The sequence below is a fragment of the Podarcis cretensis genome, assembly GCF_951804945.1.
Source record: "Podarcis cretensis genome assembly, chromosome: 3".
NCBI lineage: Eukaryota > Metazoa > Chordata > Lepidosauria > Squamata > Lacertidae > Podarcis > Podarcis cretensis.
Window position 1 is genome coordinate 109,046,676 of NC_137172.1, and position 17,133 is coordinate 109,063,808.

At 40.2% G+C, this 17,133-nt stretch overlaps 2 protein-coding genes across 5 annotated transcripts in view; both read left to right on the plus strand.

Annotated features, from left to right (window-relative positions):
* KIF16B (kinesin family member 16B) overlaps window positions 1-17,133 on the plus strand; it is a 110,552-nt gene that overhangs the window by 63,336 nt on the left and 30,083 nt on the right. For 3 of the 4 annotated variants that reach the window (XM_079969655.1, XM_079969658.1, XM_079969657.1), the window contains 7 exons: window positions 99-187; window positions 2,824-2,856; window positions 3,117-3,170; window positions 4,603-5,946; window positions 8,575-8,733; window positions 9,724-9,829; window positions 11,384-11,434. In XM_079969655.1, the coding sequence (XP_079825781.1) occupies window positions 99-187; window positions 2,824-2,856; window positions 3,117-3,170; window positions 4,603-5,946; window positions 8,575-8,733; window positions 9,724-9,829; window positions 11,384-11,434 (1,836 nt within the window). The remainder of the gene's footprint in view (window positions 1-98; window positions 188-2,823; window positions 2,857-3,116; window positions 3,171-4,602; window positions 5,947-8,574; window positions 8,734-9,723; window positions 9,830-11,383; window positions 11,435-17,133) is intronic. The other variant, XM_079969656.1, reaches the window with a different exon arrangement.
* LOC307212453 (uncharacterized protein) lies at window positions 11,443-15,330 on the plus strand. The gene has a single exon (XM_079969846.1). The coding sequence runs from the start codon at window positions 12,354-12,356 to the stop codon at window positions 14,397-14,399; it is 2,046 nt and encodes a 681-aa protein (XP_079825972.1). The 5' UTR covers window positions 11,443-12,353; the 3' UTR covers window positions 14,400-15,330.

Below are 17,133 nucleotides of genomic sequence, written 5' to 3' on the forward strand. Positions count from 1 at the left end.
CATATTTTGTCTGGGGAAATGTGAACAGTTTTAAGGAAAACGTAACATACTTTGATATTAGTAGTAAGTAATTATTTGATCTTCTGCTGTCTTATTAGAGTGGACTGCTTTCTTCCTTCAGTTTGTCAATGTCAGATCTTTCAAAATCTTGTGAAAACCTCTCAGCAGTTATGCTATATAATCCAGGGTGAGTATGTTCCAAATATCGATTCCTTGTGACATCAAGTCCATGTGTGTGTTTGTGTGCGTGTGAGTAATGTCAGCCTTTGAAAAGAGCACTTTTCCTAACTAAGCTGGTGCATGTGAAAGCTTGGTGTTTATCAAGCTACTTGTTAAGTAATGTTGCTTGGCATATTTGGTCTTCATTATGTAGAAGTAGACACATATCTAAACATAACTATTCACATTCTTCTCTATTGAGTCAACTTGTGTCCCTCTTCTTGAATAACAGTGGTTTTCGAGCATCCCGGAAGCTGAATGTTTCAGTTTTCAAACGCCGAAAACCCAGAAGTAATTGCTTCCATTTTAGAAAACACCTTGGAATTCAATCGACTTCTGCTGCATATTTTCCAATTTTTCCAATTGAACTTGCAGCCAGCCCTTTGCGCCTCGGTTTTCGAACGTTTCGGAAGTCAAATGGTCTTCGAGAACCAAGGTAGCACTATATTTGTGTGGGATGGTGGTCATAATGCAGCTGAGGAAAAGCCCAATTTTGCTTTCTGTCCTCTCCCGAGGTTCTTATTCCTTGTCTTCTATAAATCTCTGCGCTCATTATATTCTTGCCTTCTTTGGGACTTCTTAAAACATGACTTTTCATAATGGAAACAGTTGAAGTTCCCACAATAGTTTTGCGGTGCTGAACACATGTTTGCAGCATATGCCATCAAAGCTGCTTTTGGGTATTGGAAGGAAGCATCTACTAAAATAATAATAATGCACCAGATATGTTAAATATGATCATGCATTTGGCATTAACATGTAGCTTGGTTCACAGAAGAATGCTTCTAGGATACCCACAAAGCAAGCAGTCCGCAGCAATTGGCATTAAGACCTCTTCTGTCTTTTGCTGTAATGGCTGATAGTCGTTGATAAACCTGGCTTCCATGAATTTGTCTAATATTCCTTTAAACAATTACAATATAGCATTTGCAGGTGGGTGGGGGTTGTCCACACACTTCTTTAAAGCACACCAATTTGGAGCCTTAAAACTTTTCCTATCTGATTTTCACTGTATAGTGGTACCTTAGTTTTCAAACTTAATCCATTCCGGAAGCCTGTTCCAAAACCAAGGCGTTCCAAAACCAAGGCACGCTTTCCCATAGAAGGTAATGCAAAATGGATTAATCTGTTCCAGACTTTTAAAAACAACTCCTAAAACAGCAATTTAACGTGATTTTTACTATCTAGCGAGACCATTGATCCATAAAATGAAAGCAATAATCAATGTACTTTACTATAAAATAAATAAGACAGTATTGTAGATGATAAAAATAAAAATTAAAAAATTTTCTTACCTACGCTGATGATAGTCATTGCTGGGATGGGTTTTTTTTACCCATTTCTGCAGTCACACAATCCATGAATCAGCTGAACTGGGTTGCACACAGTCACAAAAACAAATTAACTGGGGAAAAAACCCTCAAAAACAAAAATACAAAATAAATAGCAAAAACAAAAGAGCCAAAAATTAATCCATTCCAGAAGTCCATTTGACTTCCGAAATGTTCGAAAATCAAGGCACAGCTTTCTGATTGGTGCAGGTGCCCCAGAAACAATAGCCAACAGCCACATCGGACATTCGGCTTCCGAAAAACATTCGAAAACCGAAACACTCACTTCCGGGTTTTCAGCATTTGGGAACCAAGGCATTTGAGTACCAAGGCACCACTGTAGTCATTTTATTCTTCTGCTTGTGAGCCTGTATGCAGCATTGGTTTTGACGAGCACTGACTTCGGAACGACACAAGCCTAAAGTGAAAACCCAGTGCAAGCCAAATATTTAGGGCAAAACTGACCGGATATATCATCTCTCTACTTTGGTTAGCCCTGCAGAGAATATAGAGTATCTTGAAACAACAAACAGCCATGGTTGAGACAAGAGAGGGCATTGTCCCTTTTAAATTACTGATGGCTGATTTCATAGCAATGTTAGCTGTGAACTGTGGTTCCATGAATACTATACAGGGAGTGATTTTTAAATGTCTGAAAAGGCCCAAAGTATCTTGGAGTAATACTGTAACTGTTTAAGTGTGGACAACATGCCATATTAAAGGTTTGAGAGACACCTAGTATGTGATTCCAGAAGGGGGTAGACAGCAGAAATATTTGTGATAGCGTAAGTTTATGTTGGGACGCAGGTGGCGCTGTGGGTTAAAGCCTCAGCGCCTAGGGCTTGCCGATCGAAAGGTCGGCGGTTCGAATCCCTGCGGCGGGGTGCGCTCCCGCTGCTCGGTCCCAGCGCCTGCCAACCTAGCAGTTCGAAAGCACCTCCGGGTGCAAGTAGATAAATAGGGACCGCTTACCAGCGGGAAGGTAAACGGCGTTTCCGTGTGCGGCTCTGGCTCTGGCTCTGGCCAGAGCAGCGATGTCACGCTGGCCACGTGACCCGGAAGTGTCTCCGGACAGCGCTGGCCCCTGGCCTCTTAAGTGAGATGGGCGCCCAACCCCAGAGTCTGTCAAGACTGGCCCGTACGGGCAGGGGTACCTTTACCTTTACCTTAAGTTTATGTTACAGACTATTTTTTGCTGCTTTTCTCTTTAATCTTATACCTATACATTCTTTTCTTTACTGATGACTTTATTTCTCTCTACCTCCTCTGGCAGCCTTTTCCCTATTAAAGGACCAATCTGTCTAAGGTAGAGACACTAAATTTCATTATATTGATTGCTATACCTGCATGTCCCTAACTTGTGGAAGCCGTGCTAATCGTTCAACTGTCTTACTTAATGTGGCTGTGTTTTGGTTATAAATTATATGCAATATAAAACTCACAAGTTATTGAGTATGTTAAATTATACAGTATATCAAATTATATAATGTCAGTTCTAACTATTCGTCATAATTTCTATTTTAAAACTTAATGTCGCTTTTCCTTTTCCTTTGAAAAAAAACACAGATTAGAATTTGAGAGACAGCAACGAGAAGAACTCGAAAAATTAGAAAGTAAAAGGTAACTGATATGGATGCTTGACTGTAAAGATGCATGTTGATAATTGGTAGAAAGAAGAGGAATTATATTATTTCTTTTACTGGAATATTTTATTCACACATTAAATCTTAGAGGATTGGGGAAGAAAATTTCATTTGTTAGCTTTCAGGCTTTGCAGAGTTTTCCATTAGACAACTCTAACATGGAAGGACAAACAAGGAAGTCCATAAAATTACCTTAGTTTTTTTGTACTGTACATATTATCAATCAAATATGAATTTTTAAAGATGTGTTTATGCCGTAAACTTTGTTGTACTTCTTCACATTCTATGCACACCTCTTTATAGTGTTAATAATGATTTTTAATGAATAACTTGTTTTAAAAACCACACAGAAGAATCTCAGAAAATTTGAATATTAAATGAAATCAGCAAAACAAGGACTGCAAATAGAGCAATATTGGACCTCTGGACTTAATGAAGCACAGTGGACCAACACCAGCTGATGACATGGCTCCCCAAATCTCTTTTCTGATGAGAGCAGTTTTTGCATCTCATTTGGAAACCAAGGACCCAGAGTCTGGAGGACGAATGGGGAGGCACACAGTACCAGATGCTTGAAGTCCAGTGTGAAGTTTCCTCAGTCTGTGCTGATTTGGGGAGCCATGTCATCAGCTGGTGTTGGTCCACTGTGCTTCATTAAGTGCAGGGTCAATGCAGCCGTCTACCAGGAGATTTTGGAGCACTTCATGCTTCCTTCAGCAGATGAACTTTATGGGGATGCTGACTTCATTTTCCAGCAGGACTTTGGCACCTGCCCACACTGCCAAAAGTACCAAAACCTGGTTCACTGCCCATGGGATTACTGTGCTTGATTGGCCAGCAAACTCGCCTGACCTGAACCCCATAGAGAATCTTTGGGGCATTGCCAAGAGAAAGATGAGAGACAAGAGACCGAGCAATGCAGAAGAGCTGAAGGCTGCTATTGAAGCATCCTGGTCTTCCATAACACCTCAGCAGTGCCACAGGCTGATAGCATCCATGCCACGCCAAATTGAGGCAGTAATTGATGCAAAAGGGGCCCAAACCAAGTACTGAGTACATATGCATGCTTCTACTTCTCAGAGGTCCAATGTCGCTCTATTTGCAATGTCGCTCTATTTGCTGATTTCATTTAATATTCTAATTTTCTGAGATTGTTAATTTGGTGTTTTCATCAGCTGTATGCCATGATCATCACAATTATAACAAATAAAGGCTTGACATATCTCACTTTGCATGTCATGAGTCTATCTCATATATTAGTTTCATCTTTGAAGTTGAATTACTGAAATAAATGAACTTTTCCACGATATTCTAATTTTCCAAGTTTCACCTGTACATGTCCTAGATACAAAATATTTGAAAAAATACAATCCTCCTCTCCTCTCTCTCTCTCTTAAAAAAACTTTTAGAAAGCTGATAGAAGAAATGGAGGAAAAGCAAAAGTCTAACAAAGCTGAACTAGAAAGAATGCAGCAAGAAGTGGAGTCTCAACGTAAGGAAACGGAAATAGTTCAGCTACAAATCCGAAAGCAAGAGGAGAATCTTAAAAGGAAAAGCTTTCATATAGAAAGCAGGATGAAAGACTTGCTGGCAGAAAAGGAGAAATTTGAAGAAGAGAGATTACGTGAGCAGCAAGAAATAGAGCTTCAAAAAAAGAAACAAGAAGAAGAATTTTTTGCTCGAGTTAAAGAAGAACTTCAGCGATTACAAGAGCTCAATCAGAATGAAAAAGCGGAGAAAATGCAGATTTTCCGAGAACTGGAAAAGCTTAAAAAGGAAAAAGAGGAGCAGTATATCAAGTTAGAATTGGAAAAAAGGAGGTTGGAAGAGGAAGAAAGAGATCAAGTATTACTGGTGGCAAACTTAGAAGAGCAGCTCAGAGACAAACAAGCCATGATACATCTGGTCAAACTAGGAGATGTGCAAAGGGCTGAAGAAGAGAAGAAGAATCTTGAAGACATCAGAGAGTCCCTCTTGCGAGTCAAAGAGGCCAGATCTGAAGGAGATGAAAACAGTGAAGAGTTAGAAAAGGCACAGTACAACTACATGGATTTCAAGAAGAGGCAGCTAGAACAGCTAACTAGTTTAGAGAGAGACTTGGTTCAGCAAAGGGATCATCTAGAAAAAGACGTAGCTGATGAACACGAAAATCTGAATCGTTTGAAGTGTGCACACGCACAACATTTAAACCTTGAGAAAAACGATGAAATGGATGCTGCCTTGACAGTTGAAGAATGTAACAAAATAAAATCATGTGAATACAGGCTGCAGCTTAAAGAACGGCAGCTTCTCTATCTGACAAATAACCATTTGCCAGCTTTGTTGGAAGAAAAGCAGAGAGCCTCTGAAGTTCTCGATAGAGGCCTGCAGAACTTGGACAATACCCTTTATGAAGTTGAAAAAGAAATGGAAGAAAAAGAAGACCAGCTAGCGCAGTACAGGGCAACTGCCAGCCAGCTGCAGCAGCTTCAAGAGACATTTGAATTCACTGCCAATGTAGCTCGTCAAGAAGAGAAAGTTCGGAAGAAGGAAAAAGAAATTCTAGAATCAAAGCAAAAGCAGCAGCGAGAGGCACTGGAGCAAGCGGTAGCTAAGTTGGAAAGGCGACACTCTGCTTTGCAGCGTCATTCAACTATAGAAATTGAGGAGCAAAAACAGAAGCTTGCAACTCTGAACAGCAGTTGCAGCGAACAGGCCGGCCTGCAAGCTACCCTAGAGGCAGAACAAAAAGCCTTGGAAGAAGACAGAGAACAGTAAGAACCAATTTTATCATTAATAAATACGTACTTTTAGCTTTTCAGTGCCACCCAGTTTTAATACACCCAAAAGCACTAGTCACCCAAATTTATGGAGGCTGAAGGGTCCATGTTGTGAAGGTTTTTTTCCTTTTAGCTGTAGGCGCTTCCTTTATGCTTTCATAGTGGTTTTCAGAGAAGCAATTACAGTGGAACCTCAGTTGTCAAACATAATCTGTTCTGGAAGACTGTTTGACTTCCGAAACATTCCACAACCGAGGCGCAATTGCCGGTTGGCAAATTCCTTTTAAAAATGGAGAAACGTGCTTCAAAGCCATTCGTCTTCTGAGGCACATTCAAAAACGGAAGCATTCACTTCTGGGTTGTCGGCGTTTGGGTTCCAAATTGTTCAGCTTTCGAAGCATTCAACAACCGAGGTTCCACTGTATTGTCACGACAACAGCAGGAAAGGAGAAGGGTTAAACTCATTCCCCATTTTCTAGGATTCTACGAAGTACCACCCCAACAGATGTTATTTGCATTTTTTCCAGAAGTGCATGTTGAAGGCAAAGACCCATTAAATGTCATGTCTAGTTTGGCCATTAAACTGCCTCTTTGGGGGCAGATGGATGGCCAGTCTCTAAGGGGAGAAGCTGAAAACTTCTTTACACTTCTATTGTGCCAGTGTTCTACCTTCCAGATTTTTCTGTATGGTTCCAGTTGCACATTAAGAATTATAACCATTACACAAACAGCAGAAAAATAACAAAACCCACAGATAAGCCTAACTTCAGTGCAGCAGGAATGATAGCCTCCAAACTAATGGCAGCTGTAGATTGCTTCTTGTAGTAAGAACTTTTTTTAGTTTGTGAGGGAGATGTTAAATTCCTGTTCCAGTGAATCACTGTGGGATGAAGATACAACTTTATATTTTGGTTTCGGCTCTTTTGTACATGGACCAAACCATAGGTCTAAACAAATAATCTTGCTCATTTAACATTGCAGCAGTTCCGTAGAAAGGAATGAGTGATGTTTTCTCTTTCCCTCTGGTAGAAAATTTGAATTTGAATCAGCTGTGCATGTCTACATGTAGCAAGCAGCTAACTTTTGGGGTGGGTGGAGGGGAATTGTTAAAGTTCTTAAATACTTTCCAGTGCAAGTATTAGATTCAAATTTTCATAGATTCGTAGAATTCTATTCTAGGCGAGTTGGAAAGTACCCAAGAGTCATTTAGTACAACCCTTCAAAATGATCATTTTGAGTGATCTTTAAGGTGTATGGACTGTCAGAATATGCAAGGCTGCTTGCATTTGAAAGCACAGAAAGCAAATTAATTGTCTACCTAGTTGTTGTTTTTAGCATACTAGTTTTCTACTCCAGGTTTAAAAGAGGCACCCACCAATCATGGACTTTCTGCTCCGTTGAACTAAGTTTGCCTTCTTCTAAAATACTTGAACATTTAAAAACATGTTTGTGTTCATTTGTTTAAATCTAATGGCATCTTTTGACTTCAGCCAGTTCCTCTGGAGACTCAATTGCTGAAATTGTTGTTGATGCTCTGAAATGAGGCAGGGTTACTCAAGTGTTGCTAATGGCCTAAGACTCATGAATCAATCTAACTTTAATGAGCTGACTAAGATATTTGCTGTGAAAATTACTAGTGTTCATTTGTTTAACTAATATATTTAAATCCTAATGAAGTTCCTTGTTGACAAATGACTACTTAGGCACATATATTGACAAAAAGAATGTTACAGTCTAAGGAAATGCCCCTTATGGAATAACATCCTGATTTAATTTCTTCTCAAATCATATTGGCTCCATTTTTGTGTCTACCATATTAGACACAAGTATGATCGGAGGCAGTAAGCACTGTTGAAATTGGGTCCACATATGAGCAGTCTATTAGTACTCCCAGTATGTTTCCGAGCACAATTCATAGTGTTGGTGTTGACCTTTAAAGCCCTAAATGGCCTCGGTCCTGTATACCTGAAGGAACGTCTCCACCCCCATCGTTCAGCCCGGACACTGAGATCCAGCGCCAAGGGCCTTCTGGCGGTTCCCTCATTGCGAGAAATAAGGTTACAGGGAACCAGACAGAGGGCCTTCTCAGTAGTGGCGCCCGCCCTGTGGAACGCCCTCCCTTCAGATGTGAAGGAAAGCTATCCTATCTTTAAAAGACATCTGAAGGCAGCCCTGTTCAGGGAAGTTTTTAATATTTAACACTGTATTGTTTTTAATACTTGATTGGGAGCCACCCAGAGTGGCTGGGGAAACTCAGCCAGATGGGCGGGGTATAAATAAATTATTATTATTATTATTATTATTATTATTATTATTATTATTATTGAGGAGCTTTTACAATCCAGCTTAGTATGAGTATTCCACCCTTTCACCCACCACTTTATTGATTGTGCCAGGGACAAGAAATAACACCCCTGTTTTTCCACAGGCTTTTAGTTTCTTACCCCCAGGATAAGAATTACCTACCAGCTGAAAATTGCCTGAATTTATTTTGTCTCTATAGGCTGGAACTGAGGGGTGCGGGGTGAAGCTTTTCTTAATGAAGTTTACTGCAGCAAAGCTTTAAGAAACCCTGCTGTGTTGATGCATCTTAAATAATATGTGTTGAAATTTTGCCGACAGCTTGGACTTGCAAATACAGCAGTTAAAGCAGAAGATATATGAAGGCGATGGGATTGAAAAAGGGTCCCTAGGAGCTGGAGAAGAGAGATTGTCCCATAGCAGTTCCCCTTCTAGTGTTACAAAATCTCAATCCCACTTTATTCCATTGGTAGATGACAGGTATGTATTCAACTTCTACATCTTAAAAAACAATAACAACCTATAATGCAATTTTCTTCAGAAGTATTTTTAGATGGATGTCTTTTAATAGCACTGCTAAAAGAATGCTCTCATTGTAATCAGAGTATAATGGCACAGTTTTTTTGCTTTGAGGCGTTTGAAATGTTTTCCAAATAAGACTCTGAACTTTGTTTGATTTTACCTGAGGTAAGCTCATGAGTTTGGTCTCTTAAAAACAGAGCCCAGGGGCTTGCAGCGTTTTATGATTGTAGTTCCACAGCGGCTGGGAAATCTGTTTAATGCCATGTAATCAAGAGAATATAAAATATTACCCAATAGCATACAGGGAGCCAAATCTCCCCACCCCCGCAAGCACCCTTGAGGTGTTTTTTTAAAAAAACAACATTATCATCGTGTGCACCGTTTTGCTCTTCCTTCTGTTGCTTTTAACCAAGATCGTGCTCTCTCTAGCAACTCTTACGATAATGCTTTCTCTTATTATAAATAAGCAAATTTCACAGTGGGAACTAGAATTATATGCTGAAAGCTGTGGAAGCAATCCTGTTGCTACTGAAGGCAACAGCAAAGCTTTCATAGATTTTGAATGGATAATTACAGCCTATGGCTGCCACTGGATGTTTTAACTTAATGGGGGAATTGGCTGTCACTAATTCTTGTCTTTACTGCAATTAGTAAGTGCAGAAAACTTAAGAGCAAGGCAAGCAATTCCTCCTGCAGTTGAAGTGACTGTACTAATGTACTACTTATTTATTGTGTAGCCTGTCCCTTCCAAAGTCTTGGGACAGGTAACAATATATTAAGACCATAAATCTGTTCATTATTAACACTTCCATCATCCTGCCCTATCTCTAACCATCAAAAGACACTTAATCTTTTTGTTCAAGGTTACCTAGGGGACAGAGCCTTAATGGTCCTTTACATAGTTGAGTAATTCTTCTCTCTTTTATTTGCAATTTTAAAAATATCTAGAATAAATGCCTTCATCGAAGAAGAAGTTCAAAGACGTCTTCAAAACATACACTATACATGTGGAGAAAATAATAATAGCCTCCTGCAGTCTGCAGAACTTTCAAAGGTGAGAAAATATAATTGGTCTGTCCCTAAGCATAAGTTTATGATCACATCGGGGAGGGGGAATGTCTCCACAAAGTAATATTCCCCTCATATTCGTCTGTGCGTTGATAACTGCCAACTCAGAAAAGAGAGAGAAACCACACAATTTTGGCTTTTGCTTCCCTTTTTCTCGCACAATGGTTCAAGCAGCAGTAAAATCGAGTTTGAATTGCTTCTCTGAAGTACATTTGTTTTGTACATGCAATCAGACCCACTTATTCCCCTTAATTTAATCCCTAACATGGTTAATGCAGCTGGTGCTAAATAATTTGTAAATGATAAATGATAAAACAAAATGTTGCAGTGTGCCCCTTGTGTATATGTATTTCCTGAACCTGTCGCTGGGAAGTGGAAGAGAGCAACGAGAGAATACAAAACAGCCTTCTACATGAGGTTTGGAAATGTATAGGTGTTGTGTTTTTTTTAAAAAAATTGAGTTTAGAAAAAGAATTCCGAAAAATCTCCTGAACTTCCTTCCTCCCCTTTGTGGGTCCTTATATTAACCTTTTCCTCCTGCATCTTGTCTATTAATCCAAATCTGTTGTTGTTGTTGTTGTTGTTGTTGTTGTTGTTGTTGTTGTTGTTGATGTTTAGTCATTTAGTCGTATCCGACTCTTTGTAACGCCACAGACCAGAGCATGCCAGGCACTTCTGTCTTCCATTGCCTCCCGCAGTTTGGATAAACTCATGTTGGTAGCTTTGAGAACACTGTCCAACCATCTCATCATGTCGTCCCCTTCTCTTTATGCCCTCAATCTTTCCCAACATCAGGGTCTTTTCCATGGAGTCTTCTCTTCTCATGAGGTGGCCAAAGTATTGGAGCCTCAGCTTCACGATCTGTCCTTCCAGTGAGCACTCAGGGCTGATTTCCTTCAGAATGGATAGGTTTGTTCTTCTTGCAGTCCATGGGACTCTTAAGAGTCTCCTCCAGCACCATAATTCAAAAGCATCAATTCTTCGGTGATCAGTCTTCTTTATGTTCCTCCAAATCTATTAAATCTCCATTATACCCCAAATTTAACATTAAACTACAAGTGTTATTCCTGTCCTCCTAATAATTTTAATTGTTTACAATGGTTTTTAAGGTAAATTATATATTTCCCCCCATTCCTTATTAAAATTTTGGTCTTCCTGATTCTTCTGGTCATTTTTACCAATTCAGCATAGTCCATCAACTTTTTCTGCCTTTCTTCTCTGGTAGGGACTCTCTCTTCTTTCCATCTCTGGGCTAGTAAGGTGTGTTTTTTCAGCCTGCACTGATTGTACCCCATCATAGACCATTACTGGGATGTTGATGCCAGGGATTGTGTTCTCTTGCTACAGTTACAGAGTGGGAGTGAGCTTTGGGGAGATAGGCAGACTACCATGGGCTCACTTTGGTACATTTTCCATTTGCCAATGAGTATTTGGACTAAATAGGCTGGCATTGCTAATATCCCAGCTGAGCCGGGCCATTTGTTGTCTTGATTACTTTTGTGCCGCTTTTCTGAACATTTGAACTTTGCCTGATTTCCAGGATAACGAGAAGTTTTATAACGACGCTGCTCAACGCAAGTTGAAGTATGAGGTAAGTTATAGCTTGTCATCTTGAAGAAGTGCTCATCTTAAATTATGGCATGCTCTGTGATTAAATCTCTTTAACATTTTGCAGCATAATTATAATTCTGTATTCCTGCAAGATTAATAGCCAATGGAATAAGGCTTAAAATTAAAGCTTCTGCTATGGTAAAACTTTGGTTGGTCATAGTTTGTTATCATTATATATATATATTTGACACTGCAACAGTTTCAGCGATCTATAATTTAGAAACAATGTTTATATATTTAGGTGTAAGTAATTGGTTGAATACCCTGATATACTGCAATCAATCAGTCAATCAGCTGCTCTGAATTCCAACCTATGTCAATGGTATGAGAGGGCACGGTCTTCTAGTCAGTTGTGCGTGGCCAATATAGTCTGGAAAAATTAAAATTCACTTTTCCAAATGATCAGTCATAATGCAGAAATACTGCATGCAAACTGTTGCAGGTGCCCAACTTTAGTTTTCACAGTAAGTTTCTTTGCTTCTGGTAATATGCTTTCCTTCCTGTTTTCTGAGCAAAAATACATGCTTAAATAACAGCTTTTTATCAAAGCTGATTAGGTATTTTTATCAAAACATTTGCTTCTTTTGGGGGACTGATAATATAAATTTCAGCTTTATTTTTCAAATCGGTAGCTCTGCCATTAGGGATGTGGATCGATCCTTCAATATTTACCTAAGTGAAATGGATACTGTTCAAAATGCAAGATTATGCTAAAGGGAAATTATGGGTTGGAATCACAACTGATCCCACTGATTTAATGTAGTGTCAATGCTGTTTAATCCAGAGTTGAACAAAACAATAAAATCCTCATCTGAAAATTTACATGAGAATACACTTTCGGTTAAACACAAGAAGTGCCTTTTTGTGCTTTTTTTTTTTTTTTACATTTTAAACAGAAAATGCCCCTTTATGGCTTTCTCGCTCTACCTACTAATGACAGCCAATGTTATACAAGTGAAACTACAAGAATAGCAGACATCAGTAAGCAGGACGAAAGCATAGATGCATTCAATCCTCATTGGAGAAGAGTCCCGGAGTTCTGCATGACTCAAAAAACTACAAATAAAACAAGACAGTTAGGACAAGAATCCATCAGCTGGCTGTGCAGTAATGAATGTGACTCGAATCAACCCAAAGTCATAAATAGCAAGAGAACTTGCTCCAAATATTCTGCAGATTTTCATCTTCAGGCTCACGACAGATATGGAATGATTCATTCATCAGAAAGCAAATCTGCATGCTCTCATTTCAACATCACAGGCTTAGCTACTACTATTTGGGAACCCAGTAGTTTGGGAGCAGAATCTGATCTTGTTGTTGACTGCCGTATTCCTCCCTCAGAACTTTTAGCCTCTGCCAAACATCAGTCTGGGGCTTGCATTTCTCTCTCTCTTGAACACAGTAACCAGATCCCCCAAATTTGTGCCCAGATTCCATACCAGCAGTTAGATGAGAGAGCTACGAATGCCAGCCAGAAACCTCTCCCAGAGTCCCATGTGGGAACAAAACAGAGTTATGGGCTGAGACATCTCTTCAGCAAATTCTCCAGTATTTACAGTGATACCAACTATCAAGCGTTTAAGAGTAGCTGGTTTTCTAAGCAGATCAAAGGTCTGGCCAGTCTGTGTGACAAAAATGAGACGTGTACACAAATGGTGTCATTTGTGAAAGACTTTCCATTTATTAAAAAAATACAGTTAAATCTTCTTTTAGATGTGAACAAGAATGGCTTCCATGATGCAAGTATCAGTCCAGGAAGTCCTGTGCAAAAAGATGAAGATACGAAGTTCTTACACTCCGGCATTTCAATTGATATGCGTACAGCAGATCATTCTGAGAGATATACTTACTTTCCCAGAAGGGAAGAACTGGAAACTAGCCTTGTGCTTAAGCAAAATTTTGTGTGCTTTTCAGATGGGCTTCTGAAATTGCAGCTGTGCTCTCAGGATGAACTGTTGCAATATGTGACCTATATCTTGCCAGAAATTTGTGCCAAACCTGATGAGTTAAAAGGAATCTACTGGATTGCTGTAGGAAACCATAACAGAACTGGACCAGAGCCTGCATGTTTGCTTTTACTTGGTTCGGTCCTGTATGCCATTACTACATTAGCCAATCCACTGGAGAACAGTCAGGACTCTCTGGAAATTTTTCATGTTTTCCCAATTACTGCATTAAGAGAAATGCAAATTGGCTATGCTGGACAGAGCATCAGACTATTGTGTTCTAATGAAGAACAGATAATGAAAATATTTACCTTTAACAAATATTTCACACAAAGAATATGCCGCGACATACTTAGCATTGTAATATCATCATCTGAGTCTGCTTACTTAAATCACCCACTCCTGAAAGGAGATCTGTTGCACCTTTCGCTTGACTGGGCTTCAGGAATCTCCGATTTGGTTTTTGAAAATGGTGTGCATCTGTCGTGCAGCTTTGATGCCAATTTAGCTGATCTGGTGTACATGCTCCATGGAAACATGGGAATCAACAAGCCCCCTTTAGGAGAAATTCAGATACTGCTCTATACAACAGTAAAACTAGAGGGCAAAATCCGATCACTAGTCCTTACAAATACTCATGTAGGTCTTGTAGAGGAAGATAGTATCTTCTGCCCAGTTCCTAGCCCTTTACATTCCCTAGTTGACCAATTGCAAGTTGACAAAATTCAGCTGCATTGTTTGAGTGAGCTCAAGTGCATAGTTGTCCTGGAGAAAGAAAAACTAATCGAAATTGAGCTTGTATTTTCTCATGCAGGTAAGTTTGACTGTGATTCATCCCGCAGTTTGGCTTGCATTTCTCAGAGAGAGGCATTTACCCAACTGAGAACTGTTTCACCCTTTTGTCATGCTCAACCTAGCACTCCACCATATATCTGGAAATTGACTTTCAGTTCAAATGAAGATGCCATTAAGCTAATGCTGCATTTGACAGGACAGTAAATCTGGGTGCTTTTTAGATGTTATATCCAAAAGAATGCAAATCAAATGTGTGTTTTCATGTAAAGAATCTCTCAGATGAGACACATACTTAAGTCTTTGCAAGCAGGGCTGTGTTAGGGAAATAGTCATGCAAAATTTTCAGCTCAGAGTTGCTTTACACTACATCCAAGATGTATCTGAAATTTAAACCACAGAGCCTAGGACTTGCCAATCAGAAGGTCGGCAGTTGGAATCCCCGCGACGGGGTGAGCTCCCGTTTCTCAGTCCCTGCTCCTGCCAACCTAGCAGTTTGAAAGCATGTCCAAGTGCAAGTAGATAAATAGGTACCGCTCTGGCGGGAAGGTAAACGGTGTTTCCGTGTGCTGCTCTGGTTCACCAGAAGTGGCTTAGTCATGCTGGCCACATGACCCGGAAGCTGTCTGCAGACAAACGCCGGCTCCCTCGGCCTATAGAGCGAGATGAGCGCACAACCCCAGAGTCGGCCACGACTGGACCTAACAGTCAGGGGTCCCTTTACCTTATTGGTGTTAAGCATCAGTTTTAAATATTCTTTATGGTAGGAGAGGAAGGCACTAATATCCTCTTGCCCTCTTTCGGACAAAAAATATAGGAACTGAGTTTTGGGTACTTCGTGTTCATGCACAATTGTATCTTCAATTCGGAACACTTTCACATTTGGGAAGGCATGATTTTACATTGGAGATACAATGACAACCATCAGTAGATGTGGCAACTGATCTCTGTGTGAACAGGGAAGGTTTAATACACTAGCAGTCAGAAGTCATGTAAAGATTTGCTTCTGTGCCTTAATCCAAAAATAATTTAATGGAAAGCAACAGCTTGTCTGCAGGTTTAATGCTGATGCAATGATTTCTCCCTTTTGCTCCTCTTGAATAAAACTTTTGCTGCCTTCACTTTTATTGGTACGTGATCTGATTGCTAGGGTGTTTTTATTTCTTGTTTCTGTGGACTGCCTTGCAGATTATTTGAAACTGTTAATACATAGCTCACTTATTAGTGTGTAAATGCTGGGATAGTGTGTATATACTGAGACACAAAAATAACATGAAAAACCACCCGATTCACTTTTCAAACATTACAGTCCCCATGTGGAGATGAGTTGCCTTGACAGGGAGAGTAATACATGAAACTACCATAAGAAACAATTATGATATCTGTCCTGAAACCAGCATTTATTTAAGTATCAAAGAGAAAAGTGTTATGAAATTAATCTTCATGCTATGTCCTCAAATGACACCTTTATGCTCATTACTGCTAAATCTTTCAGTAGACAGAGTCATAATATCAATAATAGCCTTAAGGAAAAGTAAGCACTGAGCTGGGTTTTCTTCTTTTAAATGGCAAGTTACCATTCTAACACAGCACAAAATTCTTGAGGGAAAACTTCATTTTGCAACTTTTTGTTGTTGCATAAATATGTGGAACTATGACAAATGTGGATACCCACATACTTTGTTTCTTGTTTTTTAAAAACAACTACTAGGGACGCGGGTGGCACTGTGGGTTAAACCACAGAGCCTAGGACTTGCCGATCAGAAGGTCGGCGGTTCGAATCCCCGCAACGGGGTGAGCTCCCGTTGCTCGGTCCCTGCTCCTGCCAACCTAGCAGTTCAAAAGCACGGCGGAAAGCTAAACGGCGTTTCCGTGCGCTGCTCTGGTTTGCCAGAAGCGGCTTTGTCATGCTGGCCACATGACCCGGAAGCTGTATGCTGGCTCCCTTGGCCAATAAAGCGAGATGAGCGCTGCAATCCCAGAGTCGGCCACGACTGGACCTAATGGTCAGGGGTCCCTTTACCTTTACCTTTACTACTACAACTGCTACTACTACTACTACTTCAGTTTGTAATGGAAGTGAGACTGTTCAGTGTCTTACTGATTTATTTTCCCTTTTATATGCTATTTTCATCCAAATTAGCATACTGCTTTATAAAAGATTGCAGGTGACATCTTCAAGGCATCATGCCGTAAAGACTTGGATTAAAGGGCATGCTTAAAGAAATTGTTGGAGAGGCCCCCCCCATTCCCCCATGCCACAGTTCGCTCCCATTCAGCAGGGTCCCTGGACCTTCAGTGGAGCATTTTGGAGTTCCTAGAGCCAGTGCCATAGGGAGGTAAGGACAGAAAAGTCAACTTGCATCAGCCCTGTTATGTGCATTTTACTCTGAAACCAACGTCACATCTGCAGGTATATGGCCCAGGAGAGAAATAAAACAAATATAGGCCAAGGATAGCTAATTTTGGATAGAGTTATCCTAGACATCTTTGTTTAAGGAAGTCCCCCCAATTCCTTGCAGTTTTGACCCAGATAAGTGTACATATTATTGCAGCCTTACTGTGTAGAATGATAATGTACTTCCTTGCCCTTTATCTGAGGCTTGGCTTAACCCCCAACTTCCAAGTTTAGAACAGCCTTTTTTGTGTTGGCACCCTGTTGGTGCCTTCTTCCCTTACATGCAGAGAATGGGCAAAGATGGTTTGTCCTTGCCTGCAAGCCAGGGCCACAAGCCAGGTATGCAAGCAAGCACAAACCATCGTTGGTTGTTTGGATGGATTTGCAAACTATTAGCCGACACAGACCGGGAATAGACACTTCTAATCTCTGCATATGAGGGGAGGTAGGAGCTCATAAGTTGGGGGCTATGCGTGGCTCAAGCCGGGCTCATCATGTTTGATTTAACTGGAGAAGAGTTGCCTGAATAAGTGATAAAATCCA

Coding starts and splice junctions, on each gene's coding strand:
- LOC307212453 (XM_079969846.1), top strand. CDS start 12,354: ATGCCCCTTTATGGCTTTCTCGCTCTACCTACTAATGACAGCCAATGT.